Below are 14791 nucleotides of genomic sequence, written 5' to 3' on the forward strand. Positions count from 1 at the left end.
TTGGAAGATTACAGTTTACTTTCAAATCTTTCAGTAATTGATACATCCATTCAAGCTGTATAATGGTGTCATGTATAGCAGCGTATTCTGCCTCACAGGTGCTTGTGGCTACAATTGCCTGCTTCAAAGATTTATGCATCACCACAGCATCATTAAGCATAATCACCATCCCTGTTGTAGACTTTGCTCCTGGACGATTAGCCCAGCTGGAATCACAATATGCACGTAAATTCAGTTGCCCTGACACTCTTAAATTCAGACTGTATTCTTTTTTTTTAATTAACAATTTTTATTGAAGTTTTAATAGTAAAAACAGATATTAATACCAAAAATAATCACTTCAGTATTGACAGAAATTTTTTAAGTATCATTAACATCTTAATATGTACATCAATCAGATAGGATAAACAAGTATTCAAAAAAAAATTTTTTTTTGAAAAATAAGAAATATAACTGTAAAACACATAGACATTAAGACTTAGCAAATTAGGTGTTGAATTCAGACTGTATTCTAAAGTACCTTTGATATATCTGATCACTCTCTTAGCTGCTGACCAATCTCGCTGGTAAGGACATTGCATCTTTTGACAAAGCAAATGAACAGTGTAACAGATATCAGGTCTAGTCCACGTGGCTAGATATAACAGCGATCCCACTAGGGATTGATACCTGGTCACATCACACCATAGGTCATAATTAGGCTCCTCCAGATAACCTATTTTCATGGGAGCTGAAACCACCTTAGCATCTTTCATGTCATATTCAGATAGCAGTTTAACAATCTTATCCTTCTGACTTAACTGGTAACATCCTTCAGAATCTTGTGTCACAGTCACACCCAAATAATTTCTAATTGGACCAAGATACTTAATCTTGCAAAAACTTTGGGCCACACTTTCAAACCATTTTAACTGTGAAGCAGTGTCATGGATAACCAGAATGTCATCTACAAAAATAAGAATTGTAACATCAGATGTCTACACTTTCCTTGTAAATATGCATGGATCTGCCACACTCTGCTTAAACCCATATCTTTGCAATGAAGAGGATATGTAGAGAAACCATTGCCTGCTAGATTGTTTCAGCCCATACAAAGCTCTATTGAGCTTGAGCACCAATCCTTTGTTAGCATGTTCAAAATCTGGTACCTGTTTCATGTAAATGGTTTCCTCTAGTGTAGCATGAAGAAAAGCCGTGCTAACATCAAAATGTTGTATCTTTTGCTTCTGAATTCCTGCCTGACATAGTGCCACCTTAAAAGATTCACTTCTCATTGTGGGCGCAAACACTGAATCAAAATCCAGACCATAAATCTGAGAGTTTCCTTGCGCTACGAGACACGCCTTATGTTGCAATGACCCATCCTGTAAAGTTTTCAACTTATACAGCCACCTACAGCCACCTACATTCGAGTCAGAAGGCTTTTGCACATAGGTAAATACCTCATTGTCAGTCAAGGCATTGTACTCAACTTGCATAACGTCTAACCAGGGCTTCCTTTCTTCCTCTGGCAAAGATAAAACCTCCTTGTATGAGCAGGGCTCATTAACATTTACATAATTGATTACCGACTGAGTAAATCCGTAATGTTCAGGAGGAATACCTTTCGTAGAGCGGCTCGACACACGAACAGGCTGTGAATCCCTTTGAGAGTTTGCCTGTGGAGTCTGTCTCTGCGGAGAAACAGTTTCACTTTTCACCTCCGGCTCAGAGCCTGTGTTAACCGTGTCATTGCCTGATTCAGTTAAAGGTAGTATTGCTTGAGGTGACACCTCATACCCATGCAATCTTTGCCAATCGCCATTTGCACAAACACTTGCAGATCTACTGAAACACATTTATTTGGCTGGTAATCCAAAAATGTAAGTTGCTTGGTTCTGGCACTCCCTTTCCTCGAGGAATGTGCACCCAAGCTTTCATACCAGAGGAAACTTAGGCTTGGATCCCTGTTATACAGGACTCCGTAGGGAATGTTGTCAATGGCTCTAGTCCACAACCTGTTGGACAAGTAACATGCAGCACACATTGCTTCTGCCCAAAAACTCATTTTTAGACCAGCATCAGCCAACATGGCATACATCATGGTTTGGAGAGTAGAATTTTTGTGTTCAGCTAAACCATGTTCCTGAGGAGAAGCTGTATTGGTTACTCTCTTTACCACACCATTGAGCTCTAACCACCGATCAAATTGATCTGACATGAACTCCCCACCTTGATCCACCTGTATAGCTTTCAGTGGAGTTGCCAACTGCTTCTGAACACGTTTAGCCCAACCCTTGAACATGGAAAACGTTTCAGACTTATGCTTCATTGGAAATACCTAAGAAAATCTACTTTTGTCAACTGTGATAACCAAACAGAATTTGTTGTTAGAACAACTCTTGGGGTATGGCCCCACCAGATCCATATGCACTAATTCCAGAGGATGCTTAGACACACGACTGCTCACTTTTGCAGCAGGAAATGCATGTGTCTTTACCTGCTTACACACAGTACAGTCTAGAAATTCTGAGCATGGTAATATTTTTTCCTTGGACAAAAGTGTTAGTGTTTTACGCAATCTCTCAAAAGAAGGGTGACCCAATCTCCTTTGAAGGAGATGTATACACTTGTCATGCTTGCTTTTATTTGTTACCACCTCAGCCTGCAAAGAATGGTTATTAACAATATAAACATTGTCTTGCAGCAAACCAGTCAAAAGTTGCTTATCCCCTTTTGACACATAGCATCCTTTTTGTGAAAATGAAATGGTAAATCCCGCTTTTGCCAAAGCACTCACACTTAGAAGATTGTTCTCCAGGGATGGTACACAAAGTACACCTGGAAAGACACAACTCAGAGCTGAAAAGCATAAGTTACCCTGTCACTTTACCACAGCTGAACTACCATCAGCTAATGAAACGTGAGTCAGTGGAGAAACTTTGATGTCTGATAGCAAAGCCTCAGACCTACAAAAATGCTGACTGGCCCCAGAATCGAGCAGCCATTCAGAATCAGCTACACCTGTGGTGACCAGCTGAGTTCCCTTCTGCTGCTTCTCCGTCTGAACCGTGCCACGCCCTTGTGCCTGAGTTTTCTGATGCCTCCTCAGCTCCGGACAGTTTCTCTTGAGGTGCGTTTCCTCTCCACACAAGTAGCACCGACGTACTCTTAAAGCTGCAGGAACGTTGCTCTCCTTGGGAATTGCTCTGTAAAACAAACAGTCGCCTCCCGGAACATCCTCTGCTGGCATCATCTCCTCTCTCCACTTTGGTTCTCTGCCCAGCATCGGCTGTCAAATGTGCAGCTGGACTTCTTCATCCAATAGCCGGGAAATCACATAAGCAAGAGTTAAGCGGTCAGTGTCTGATGTTTCCAGTGAAGAGATTAAATGGTTATACTCAGAGGGAAGAAAAGACAACAAAATAAAGACTCTGTCTAGATCTTCTATATTTTTACCCCTCAAGTCCAGCTGGAAATAACAGTCAGCCAAAGCATTTACGTGCTCTTGGACCGAGCTTCCTGGCTTCATTTGGAGCCTATACAAATGCCTCATTAAGGCAATTAGCATTCCAGCTGACTCCCTTGCATACACCCCCTGCAGGGCATCCCACGCACCTTTTGCAGACTGCTGAGAATGGACAAACACCAGCTGCAAGTCAGACAGGCCGAGTACGATGTTAGCCAAAGCCTTTTCATCTGAAGTTGCATCAGCAGCAGACATGGGGCTTGCAGGAGGGTTGTGCACAAATCGCCAAAGGGCCTCCCTCTTTAGGAACCACTCCATTTTTAGACTCCATGAGGAATAATTAGAGTCAGTAAGTTTGTCAATGAGGGCTAAGTTGGACTGCGCCATGGCACTATCACCTTCTGTTGCAGGAACTGCTGGAATTATCTCCACAGGTCTCCGGTCATCCTCAATCTCAGACAAACTGCTGTCAGTCAATGAGTCAGGAATGATGCCTTCCACTGAACCTGGTGAATCACTGACTTAGTTGCCAGTTCAGAACACCTTCCTCTAAGCTCTCCCATTCAGGTTCACTCATCTATCTCTGTTCACCACTCTCAGCACCAACTCTCAGCATAAAGCCTCCACCAGCCAGTGCAGTCTACCAACAGCTCTGGGCCCATAACCCTATTGGGTGCAGTAAAGAAGAAGCTGAAGATTAACTGGTGATGAAGGTGCATAAAATTTACTTAGAGATAATGGTGAATATTTACACAGAGATATACAGACTGTCTTACAGCATAACATACCTTAGTCGGAGAGAACTAAGTCCCCCACCCAGCTTATAGGATAAACTAATTTCCTACTCCAACAATGCTAGAAGAGTATCACCTGGTAGTTTAACACCTGGCTGTAATTGTCTTAACCACTTAGCATGACAGCTAAGACTTACATACAGATCAAACTGATCTAGATCCAGTAACTGCTTGCTACCTCAACCTAGACATATGTCTCAATAGATACACATAATGATAATTCCAGATGGGTAGCCATTATAGTGTGTAACAGCAAAATAAGAGAGGAGTCCAGTGATACCTTAAAGACTAAAGAGGTTTAGTCAAATGCTACTGAAATGAATTTTGACTCATGAATACTTAGTCTTATGGGTGCTATTGGACCCCTATAAAGATAAATATCATACTTTCAGAAGTGTCAAGTCAACCTTTAAGTGATTGGGAGGAGCCATAGTTCCTGTGAGTGACAGCAAATACATGCATTTGGTCTGGAAGATCCCATGGGGAGAGTAGGAGGTCATAGAAGAAAGTAGACTGAGTTGGGGGCAGATTTCAGAGGGGCTGAGGGTTCAGCTGGTTGATGTCACTTCTGTATCTTAAATTATCATCAGCCCTACCCCTTTGGGGTACATATATTCACATTGGGGTGATGAGAGAATGTCCTGTATATATCTGTATGCACATATAGATAAAATATTTATTTGTAGATTGGCTTACAGTGTGTGATTTGTATCTGTTGTAAGAATAATTGTAAAGAACAGACCAGCCAAAACTGATATGAGTATTAGTTATTTGTGGCTTGCTTGCGCATGCAAAAATGAAATTACACTGACATTTTTCTGCTTTCAAATCTGCTGTTTTCAGTTGTCAGGTCTGATGAACATTAAAGCAATACGGCTACTATGATGATCTATTTTTAATTGTATACATATTCATGCTGTTACTGCAGGTTGAAATCAGCCCACTTGAAAATGCAATAGAAACCATGCAGTTAACAAATGATAAAATCAACAATATGGTTCAGCAACATTTGAATGATCCAAATCTACCAATTAATCCTCTGTCTATGCTGCTAAATGGTATTGTGGATCCTGCAGTTATGGGTGGCTTCACCAACTATGAAAAGGTATGTTGGTTAGTCTTCTCTTTGAGTATAAATGATCGTATTAGTGCCTCAAAGGTGGGAAACACAGTGCTGGTAAATACTGACAGATTGTATAATTATGTAACCATAATTAGTGTTTAAAAATGTATTTAAAACATTTAAAATGTTTGGTGTTTAAAAATAAATATTGTTTAAACAATATTGATTTTCAGCAGAATATTCCCTTCTAGAAGTTAGGTTTTCAATCATTAAGCTAACTATTTGTGAAAATGTGTCTATAGTTTTAACAGTATTTTTCAGTTGGGGAGGACAAAGTGTGCACCAAGCCATCCCTCTTATAATCACTGAACCAAGAGACTGTTAGTCATCTGCTGCAGATCACTGGGGCTTTAGTTTTGATCTGTTCTTCAAGCTTTCTGTTGTTCCTTTTTTAATATTATAATAATATTATAATATTATAATATATTTCTTCCTTCAGAGTTGTCAAGTGTACTATCTGTTATACTTTGGAAAGGCTGGATGGTTGTTCTGTGTCATTTGGGGATCAAAAATGACAGTGGAGTTCCAAAAATAAAGCCCTTATTTTATTATTTGATATAGCCCATGTAAATATGCCCCAAATCAGTAATTGCTTTCTCATTAAACTTCCAGGAAAGGGGAAAATCTCAAAATCGTATTGCATCCAAGAGCTTACTAGAATGGATTCCTGAAAGTCCCTTGCCATTAGCTTTACCAGTCTTAAATGTATGCAGACTACTTATCCTTTTAACTATGCTACTCTACTCATGATTGGTAACAGCTGACTCATGCTAAAAATAAAAAAAATTAAGATCGTTTGTAGAAATTGATAATAAGTATGAGAAAAAAAATCACACAGTGTATAGTTCTCTTCAGAAATTCTTTACAACAGCATATTGGCTCGAGCCCCATTAGGGATGGACACAAACCAAATTATGAACTGAATTTCGTGATGAAACAGGCCAGTTCATTGGATCGTGGACCACAATTTGGGCAGTCACGTTCACGAACTGCCCATGAACCAGCCTGGTTTTTGTTCATTCAGTTTGGGTTCATGGGCTAGACATGCTGGGACCCGAGGCAATGGTGGGACCCGAGGTGGGACCCGAGGCAACTCTCCAGTGTTACCAGCAAGGTCATATGGCCCAAGCTGGGAAGATTTTAGAAAAGCCTTTTTCTATACAGGGGGTCAAGAAGCAGACCCCTGGATGTTGAAGGGTACCCAGAAGCACCTTTTGGATACTCAGGCCAAATCCCAATGCTCTGGGAAAGGCAAGGTTGGACACAGGGGAAGGAAGCTGTCAACAAGAAAAAGGGGGTATGATGGATTTGACAGTGGTTGCAAGGGTCATGCCATCTCCAGCACCCCAAGAAGGTGCTTTTGCAGAGGGAAAAGGCAAGAGGGGGCTTGCTTGCAGCAGCAGCAAGGGGGGGTTGGGAAACAGACCTCTGGATATTGGAGAGGGTGTCCAGCAGTGTTCCCTCACAAAGCAGAATTTTTGTTCACAAGACTCCACAGCTTAGAGGGAACATTAGTGCCCAGGAGCATCTTTTGGGTACTCAGTTCAGACCCCAGTACCCCAGGAAGGCAGGGTTTAATGCGGGGGAAGCTGTCAACAAGGAAGAGGATGTATGGTGGATTGGATGGTGGTTGCTGGGGTTGTGTGGGTGGGCCAACACTTGAAGGTGGTAGAGAAAGGCCAGGTTGTATGAGCAGTGAAATAACAGGGTCTCCAGCACCTTGGGAAGATGCTAATCCAAAGGGCAGAAGGTGAAAATGGGGACGGTTTGCTCGTGATGGCAACAAAGGGGGGGTCAGGAAGTGGACCCGTGGATATTGAAGAGGGTGCTCAGGAGCATCTTTTGTATTCTTGGACATGAACTTAACAAGCCATGAAATGGTTTGGTGAACCAAAAGGTTCATGGAGGTTTGCAAACTGTGGTTCATGGTTTCTCACAAACCACCATGAACCACCATTTTCCCAGTTCTTGCCCATCTCTAGGCCCCACAGAAGACTTCCACAGACAGAAGAGACTGAATGTGACTTTCTTTCCTGCTGCCCTCTGCAGCCTGAAATGCCCCTGAAATGCTTTTCATGGTGGACAGGAGACCCCCCAATAGCAGCATGAGGGGCGAGTTGAAGGCTTGCAGTTGGGGGAGGGCACCATTGAAAATCACCTCCCCTTCTGTCCACAGATATCTTCCATGATCTACAGAGATGACTAGGAGTACATATGGCTTCAGAAGTTACTTCATATTGAAAGTCTGTCATCAGCTACTAACAGAGTAACTAAAAACACAACCAGCAGATCTACCATTGGCCTTGACCTTGTTTTATTCTCCTAAACAGGACTCTTTTTGTAGTAGGAACTCCTTTGCATATTAGGCGACACACCCCTAATGTAGCCAAGAGCTTGGAGGATTGGCTACATTAGGGTAGTTAGGGTCACCTAATATGCAAAGGAGTTCCTGCTACAAAAAGAGCCCTGCTCCTAAAGCAATACAACAATTTGAAATCAGTCAGTGTCCATGTGCCAGTGTTCTCTTCACTTACTGAGGTGATGTTGGGGAACTGACTTCTGCAATGCAGACTGACTACAGTTAGATCTTTAGAAGTCTGTGCAGGTGCACAACACTGACTTTGCTAACATGTACAGTCCACTGTAGAATTTTTTCAGACTCAGAATCATTCAAGCCAAGCAGTGAGGTTTGTCTGGGACATCACTGAATGGTGACAGCCAGTACTTGTTCTCCAATGCAGGATATAAATGGTGGGAAAAAACATTTGTTGCTTAGCAGTCTTTGACGTACACGGATTGCTGTGCAAATTGGTATTGTGAATGGTTGCTTGCTATACAAATTCTATAGAGGGAGACATCAGGTAATTTGGAATATTTTTATTGAACCTCCTTGAAGTGACTGTTACATTTAACAGTAGGAAGATTGCGCATAAGATCCAGATTGATCATACTGTACTCTTACTGTGATACCTTTTACCTATTCTGTAAATAACAGGTGCTTCGTTGTTTGTTTTCCTTAGGCATTTTTTACTGAAAAGTACATCCATGACCATCCAGAGGATCATGAAAAAATTGAAAAACTGAAGGACCTAATAGCATGGCAGGTAAATCAAATTGCCAAGGAACCAAGTGGCATTCTGAGGCAGCTTGCTGTCAGTTCTGACAAAATTCAGCCATCAAAGTATTCACTGTAGTATATATATTTTTGAATGCCTTGAAACAGAAGTTAAAGTTCATTCTTTGTGCCTGACATAGTTTGTCATTTTACGTTCCCAGAGATGACTAACAATAATAGCCCATGATTTCATCTCACGCTATACAAGTTCACAATTTAAAGAATACATAACACTGGAACTTCCAGCTGATGAACTATCATAGTATAGCTTAATCTACTGTCACATTTCCCCAAGTCTGGGACTAATTTTCATCTAAAGTAAAAGAACACAGGGATGCATGTATTGATATTTATCTGCAAATACTTGAATACGTTGGTAAGGATGTATCAGAACCGAGATAAACATTTAATTGTTACTATTTGTTATTTCATGCCATGTGTTTACTGTGTGAGGGAAAAGAAAAACAAGGATTAGAAAGTCGTGTTTACTATGTAGGTTAGGTCCAGGTAGGTTAGAGGTCAACAAAACGAGGGAAAAGAAAAACAAGGATTAGAAAGTGATAAACAAGTGGAAATGGGATTGATGTAGGGTAATGTTAAAACCATTTAGGCAAGCCCTTGCTAGAAAAAAACTTAGTGGGTTTTGAAAATAAGTAGATGTTTACATCTGTCTTGGTCCAAATGCAAAATCCATAAAGCCCTCAAAGTCTCTATTCTCCCCCTTATGGAGTGTTGCTGGATAAGGGGGGGAAATAGAGTCTTTGAGGAGAATTGTTGCTATAGAGTTTATTTGTTGTATTGCCTCTTGATTTTATGGCCCCTGGCCTACTTCAACAAAACACCTTCATCTTTCTTGCCTGCAAAAAAATGCATCATGCAGTCATGAGAAGGTCTTTACACTGGGTTCTCAAAAATATGCTTCAAATCTACTTTCCCCCTCTTTTTAATGTTGTAACTTCTGGCCTGCTGAAGAGTTCTCTTCAGTCGATCCTAATAAAAGGTATTATATGGGTTGTGTTCTTGAAAATAAGCCTTTAGGTTTAGCCAGAAGATAGTAATTAGAAGATTTGGTGTGAGCAGGATGCAGTAACTGAAAGCAAAATGGTGGATGGTAAAAAAGCAAGGAATATCAGTGAATATATATTACACAGAACAAAGTTTGAGTCCAGTGACACCTTTAAGACCAACAATGAATATATATTACACAGCTTGGAGTTAAAATCAGGAGATGCAGTTAGCAGGTGCAAAGCGTAATAGCATCAGTTGAAGAAAAGACAGAGAAAGGAATATTATTTTTAATCTGAGTCTAGGAAGGAAATAAGAAAGGATATGGTATTAGAGAAAGAAAAAGTAGATTGGGATACAAACTCACATTGGATCTTGATAATCTTACACAAAAAGACAGCAGAATAACTGGAGACCGAAGGGCTGATGGGATGATGGGGGCTTTGAATGAACAAGGATTTACAGTGTGGTCCTATGCAGAGTTACTGCAGTCTAAGCCCATTGAAATCACACAGTCACTCTGAGACATTTGCTGGTTTCTCCATAAGAAGCATTCCCAGTGTCCTGGAGGATACAGAAGTATGGATAAATAAGACATGATCTAGGGTATCCTTGATTACAGTCTCTGCTGACAGGCAGAAATTCATGGAGCACAGCAGTAATTTCCCCCCCCAACTCACACACTTGCACAGACTGCTACTGCGAAGCAGATCCTGTAAAACTAGGGTGTGCTGGTTCAGCCAGGGCTTGCTTCATGTGTCAGTAACCTTGGGGCTACATGGGTCACCCCGTGTGGAGAGACTGGTAAGTAACTGAACTGGACCTGGTGGCGGGGAGGAGGGGAATAGCCCACCAGCTTATGTGCCTAGATGGTTAACTCTAGATTTTGCCAAGTAAGAATAAGAATGTCGCATTTGTAATGTAGAAGTCAACAGGTTGTAGTGAATGCACTGCGGTAAAAGTCATGTGTCATTCAATTCAGCAGTACATGTAAAGGTGAAGGTTCTGGGGAAGGTTTCCACTTTCACTGCTCATTTAACAAATCAAGAAGGGAAATTGTTCTAATGAGAAAGAGAAAATTGTGTAATAGAGATAATAGACTTAATGCCAATTTCAAGATCTTTGATGACCCATATCTTTTTCTCATGTAGATCTGAAGTATGGTAGTCTTTGTGAAAGGACCACTCTTATTTCTGTCAAATGCCAAATGTACTGGGGTGGGGAGAAACTAGAAAGCTAATTCTAGCATCTTTTGCAAAGTTATATGCAAATATTTTGTGTTTGGGCTCAGGATAATTTTCTGAAATATTTCACAGATGTGACTGAATGCTTTTGAAAAGAAAATGCTACTACATCCATGTTGCTTTATATTCAGTTCTGTCCTTATTATAAGAAGAATAATTTAAATTTCCAAAGGACTCTTATTTTAGACGCTGAAGGAAAAAAGATATAATATTCACTAATTCTCTGCAGACTGCAAAAGCATTGCTGAACAAAAACGAGTGTGGTCTTCTGAAATTCTATTGATTTTTCTTTCCTGTAAGCTTTTACAACAGATTGGATTTTAGGAATTTTCAGTCCTACAGAGAAAAATAATTTGCTCCCAGGAGAGTAACTTAATGTCAGCACTGTGTTATTGCCCTGAATAACTGTGTTAAAAGTGAATTCTAATGGTGCTCATGGACACACTATAACCCAAAAGAGAATTAGATTGCTAGCAAAATGTATATGTTATTGCAAGGTTGCATATCTTTACAGTATCTGTGGTTTCATTTTAATATAGTTGCACATCATTTCCACATCTCCTGTGTATTTCCAGTTTGTTTACTTAAATCTAAGGTAGCTAAATAAAACAGATTAATAGAAACAACCATTTTGTCTGAAGCAGCTACACTGAGAGAAGACATAGTAATGATTTTTTAATACTAAGGCAGAATATCCAGAATTCAACCTTTCTGAAAATCATTTCATATTTTGAAAGGCCAAAAGTGTCTTTTGTTTCAAAGAGAGATGTGCCAAAGAAAATGGGATTAGATAGCCCAGTTAAACTCTACAGAAGGGAAAGCGGTTGAAATCTTCAGGTCCTGGATGGGATAATTGAATTATAGTGGTAGCATATTATTTTTTTATATACTGTAGTTTGAATTGTGCCTTAATGCAGAATCCTATCCAAATAGAAGTTTTTAGTTTAATTCCAGAAGTTTAGGCTATGAAGTTGACATTATTCCTTTTAACTCTTTATGAGTGGAAACTGGAGGGGCTATGAAGCGAATGGCAATACATATGTTGTTGAACTCAAAGTAGCTATCATGCAGCAGGTTAGTCATCTTTATTGGACAAATTCTGTTACAATCAGGGGTCATTTCGTAGAAAAAGAGCTAGGGGAACTCATTAGCATAACTCATTAGCATATGCCACACCCCCTGACATCACCGGAAGTGGCAGGGAGGAAGCAACTTACTCTCCCTCTTCTCCTGCCTCCTCCTGGCTGAATGAGGGCCGGAAGCGGGGCGGCCGGAAGCAGGGGGCGGGGCTTCATCATGTGTCCCGCCACCCGTACCTCACCTGGGGGAACTGCGTTCCCCCGCGTTCCCCCCCGAAATGACCTCTGGTTACAATTAGTATATGAACATGTTGTCCTGTGCCCAGGACTGGGCTGTCAGTCAGCTACAGGTTCGCCGGGTCCCCCCTGGCCACTGGTAGGGGATTGGGGGGGGTTAGTGTTTCCAGACCCAGGTTGGGAAACTCCTGGAGATTTGGGGATGTAGCCTGGGGAGGACTGGTACCTCAGTGGGGTACAAAGCCATAGAGTCCACCCACCAAAGTATCTATTTTCTCTGGGGAAACTGATCTCTGTAGTCTGGAGATAAGCTGTAATTCCAGGGGACCCTAGGTTCCACCTGGAGGCTGGCATCCCTAGTCAACTACATTGCCTAGAAAGTACAACTTCAGTGTCAGTTTATAATTTGCCAAGTCATGTTAGGTAATGAGGACTTTTGGGGGGGATTAAAGGAACTGAGCTTCATTACATGTCATCAAAGCAACAAGAAAGTTGCAGTTTTAATGTTTATTTTTTAATGCCAAGGACAAATTCATGTGGGTTATAAATAACTGAGGCTACAGTTGAAAAGTGTTGTGTTCCTTCCATCTTTTCCTTTTGCAGTGCCAAGAGAACCAGCAGCTGTGTGCTGCTAAATGTCAACAAAACATATTTTGTTCAGGGTTTTGTCTTGACAAGATTCCTTGGTTTTGTTCAATTGCTGTTCAATTGTGTACTTATTATCTTTCACACTTGTAAATCTGCTCATTGAGATGGATGTTCATGATCTAGGGGAAAAAAATCTGTTTTTAATCAGTATTATGATTTAATTATGAACTATTAAGAAGCAGCCTCTTAGCTTGATTGCTGTAAAGAATATAAAACTCAGAAATCATGTTGGATAGAAAAGGCCTCTCTCCCCTCTCTAAAAAGGGGACGGTAGCTCTGGGGATGACATAGCTCTCTTAAAACATTGTAAAGGTCAGCTACACCTCCACACTAATTGTATAATCTTAACTTGGCATAGTTATTTTGTGACAGCAGCCTTGCACATAAATGATTACTTTCAATTATAAAAGAGAATTAATTTGCCTTATTCCTTCCTTATCTCTGCCAGTAAACCCCTTAAAAACCAAAACCTGATTAGAAAATGTGGGTTTGGTAGTTAGCATGTAAGTCTCTCCATTTACTTAACAGATACTGATGTGCACAAATTCCAGTGAGGTTTTCTCCTCTTGTGTGGTACAAAGGGTCATAAATACTATTTGTTAACCAGAGGCAGGCTTTGTTTCGTTGCTATTTATTCTCTTGAAATCTGTTGGGGTTGACATTAATAGTCTACCTTGAGAGTCAACATTCATCATTGTGCTAATTCAGCTCATAGTATGCCTGGATATTCTTTTCAGCATAGTGTAGATGGAATATGTATTCATCCTGATGAATTAGTTGTGTATCTCAAAACACAATGGCTCTATTTTTATTTTAAAAACTAACAACTTCACCTACAGTTATTATGAGATTTTCTGGAATAACAATACCAGAACTGCAACCCAAAGAAAGGCACAGTTTTAGTCCTACTCAACCACTAGAGAAGAATATCCCTGTATGTTTGAAATTATTCCAGGACATGTTTTGCTTAAAATTTAGGACTGAAAACCCCTTTTCTTTCTTTTGACTGAAAATCAGAGCATTTATGAGTAAAATATTATGATCTATTTCAGATTCCATTCCTGACTGAAGGTATCCGAATTCACGGAGAGAAAGTAACAGAAGCACTTAGGCCATTTCATGAGAGGTTGGAAGCCTGTTTCAAGCAACTGAAAGAAAAAGTTGAGAAGCAATATGGTGTCAGGAGTCTGGTAAGTCATTCTCTAGATGTGTCACTTCTTTAAAAAACTTACTTTTAGAGTACATGGCAATAACAGCAACTATTTTATTCCTAGTTAATTTTGCATTGTTAATGGGGACCAGTGGACTTGGAAGTTAAAATAGTACCAGACCAATGCAGGCTGAGTGGCCCCTGTGGCCTTTAGAGCAGTGGCCCACTGGGGGATTTTCTCTGTTCAGTTAAATGGTCAGTTCACCACTGGACTCTGCTCCAGGGTGCGTCTTGATCTTGAAAGTGAGTAGCCTGTTATACCCAATTCCAGTACGGTTTAACTACAGCAAGCAAATCAAGTAAAACTCCATGTTGAAAAAGTGCTGTTCAAAGGCAGCAGCTTTAAATTGGTTCACACACACACTTAACATTAATTACTTATTTGATAAATTCCAGAGGGGTAGCCATGTAAGTCTGTCGCAACAAAAAGAATTTTAAAAAACCCTGTGGCACCTGAGAGAGTAACCAGTTTATTGTTGCATAAATGTTCGTGCACTAAAGCACACTTTGTCAGATGCATGAAGGGTTGTTCTCTGCTCTCAGGTATTTACGGTATACTGGTATGAGAAAAAGAGTGGCAAGAAAATGTGAATGACAGCAGTAGATCTATCATGTGTCCTCTGTGAAGCCAACCTTTGCAAGATAAGCAGGAGCGGGGGGGGGGAACTATTCACAACAGCAGTCATCAGTGCTAAACTGGCCAACTAAGCATAATACGTTAGTGTTCAGTATCCATTTAGTAAGTTTATCCGATGGAAGAGGAGATAGCAGGGAACAAAATTGCATGGGTTCAGTATAGGCTTGCCAAATGTGCCCGGGGGCGGGTAACCCCCCGCTTCGGAGCCCCCGATTCCCGCCCCGCCGGAATCGGGGCTCAGGGGGAACCCC

General features: G+C 40.7%; 1 protein-coding gene across 1 annotated transcript in view; it reads left to right on the forward strand.

Annotated features, from left to right (window-relative positions):
• The window catches only part of LOC107106402 (dedicator of cytokinesis protein 1), a 288943-nt gene that overhangs the window by 232323 nt on the left and 41829 nt on the right, over positions 1 to 14791 (forward strand). The window contains exons 19-21 of the mRNA XM_015406534.1: positions 5171 to 5347; positions 8386 to 8469; positions 13746 to 13883. Coding sequence (XP_015262020.1) covers positions 5171 to 5347; positions 8386 to 8469; positions 13746 to 13883 — 399 coding nt within the window. The remainder of the gene's footprint in view (positions 1 to 5170; positions 5348 to 8385; positions 8470 to 13745; positions 13884 to 14791) is intronic.

This window comes from Gekko japonicus, unplaced genomic scaffold, assembly GCF_001447785.1.
Source record: "Gekko japonicus isolate JY-2015 unplaced genomic scaffold, Gekko_japonicus_V1.1 scaffold23, whole genome shotgun sequence".
Lineage (NCBI taxonomy): Eukaryota > Metazoa > Chordata > Lepidosauria > Squamata > Gekkonidae > Gekko > Gekko japonicus.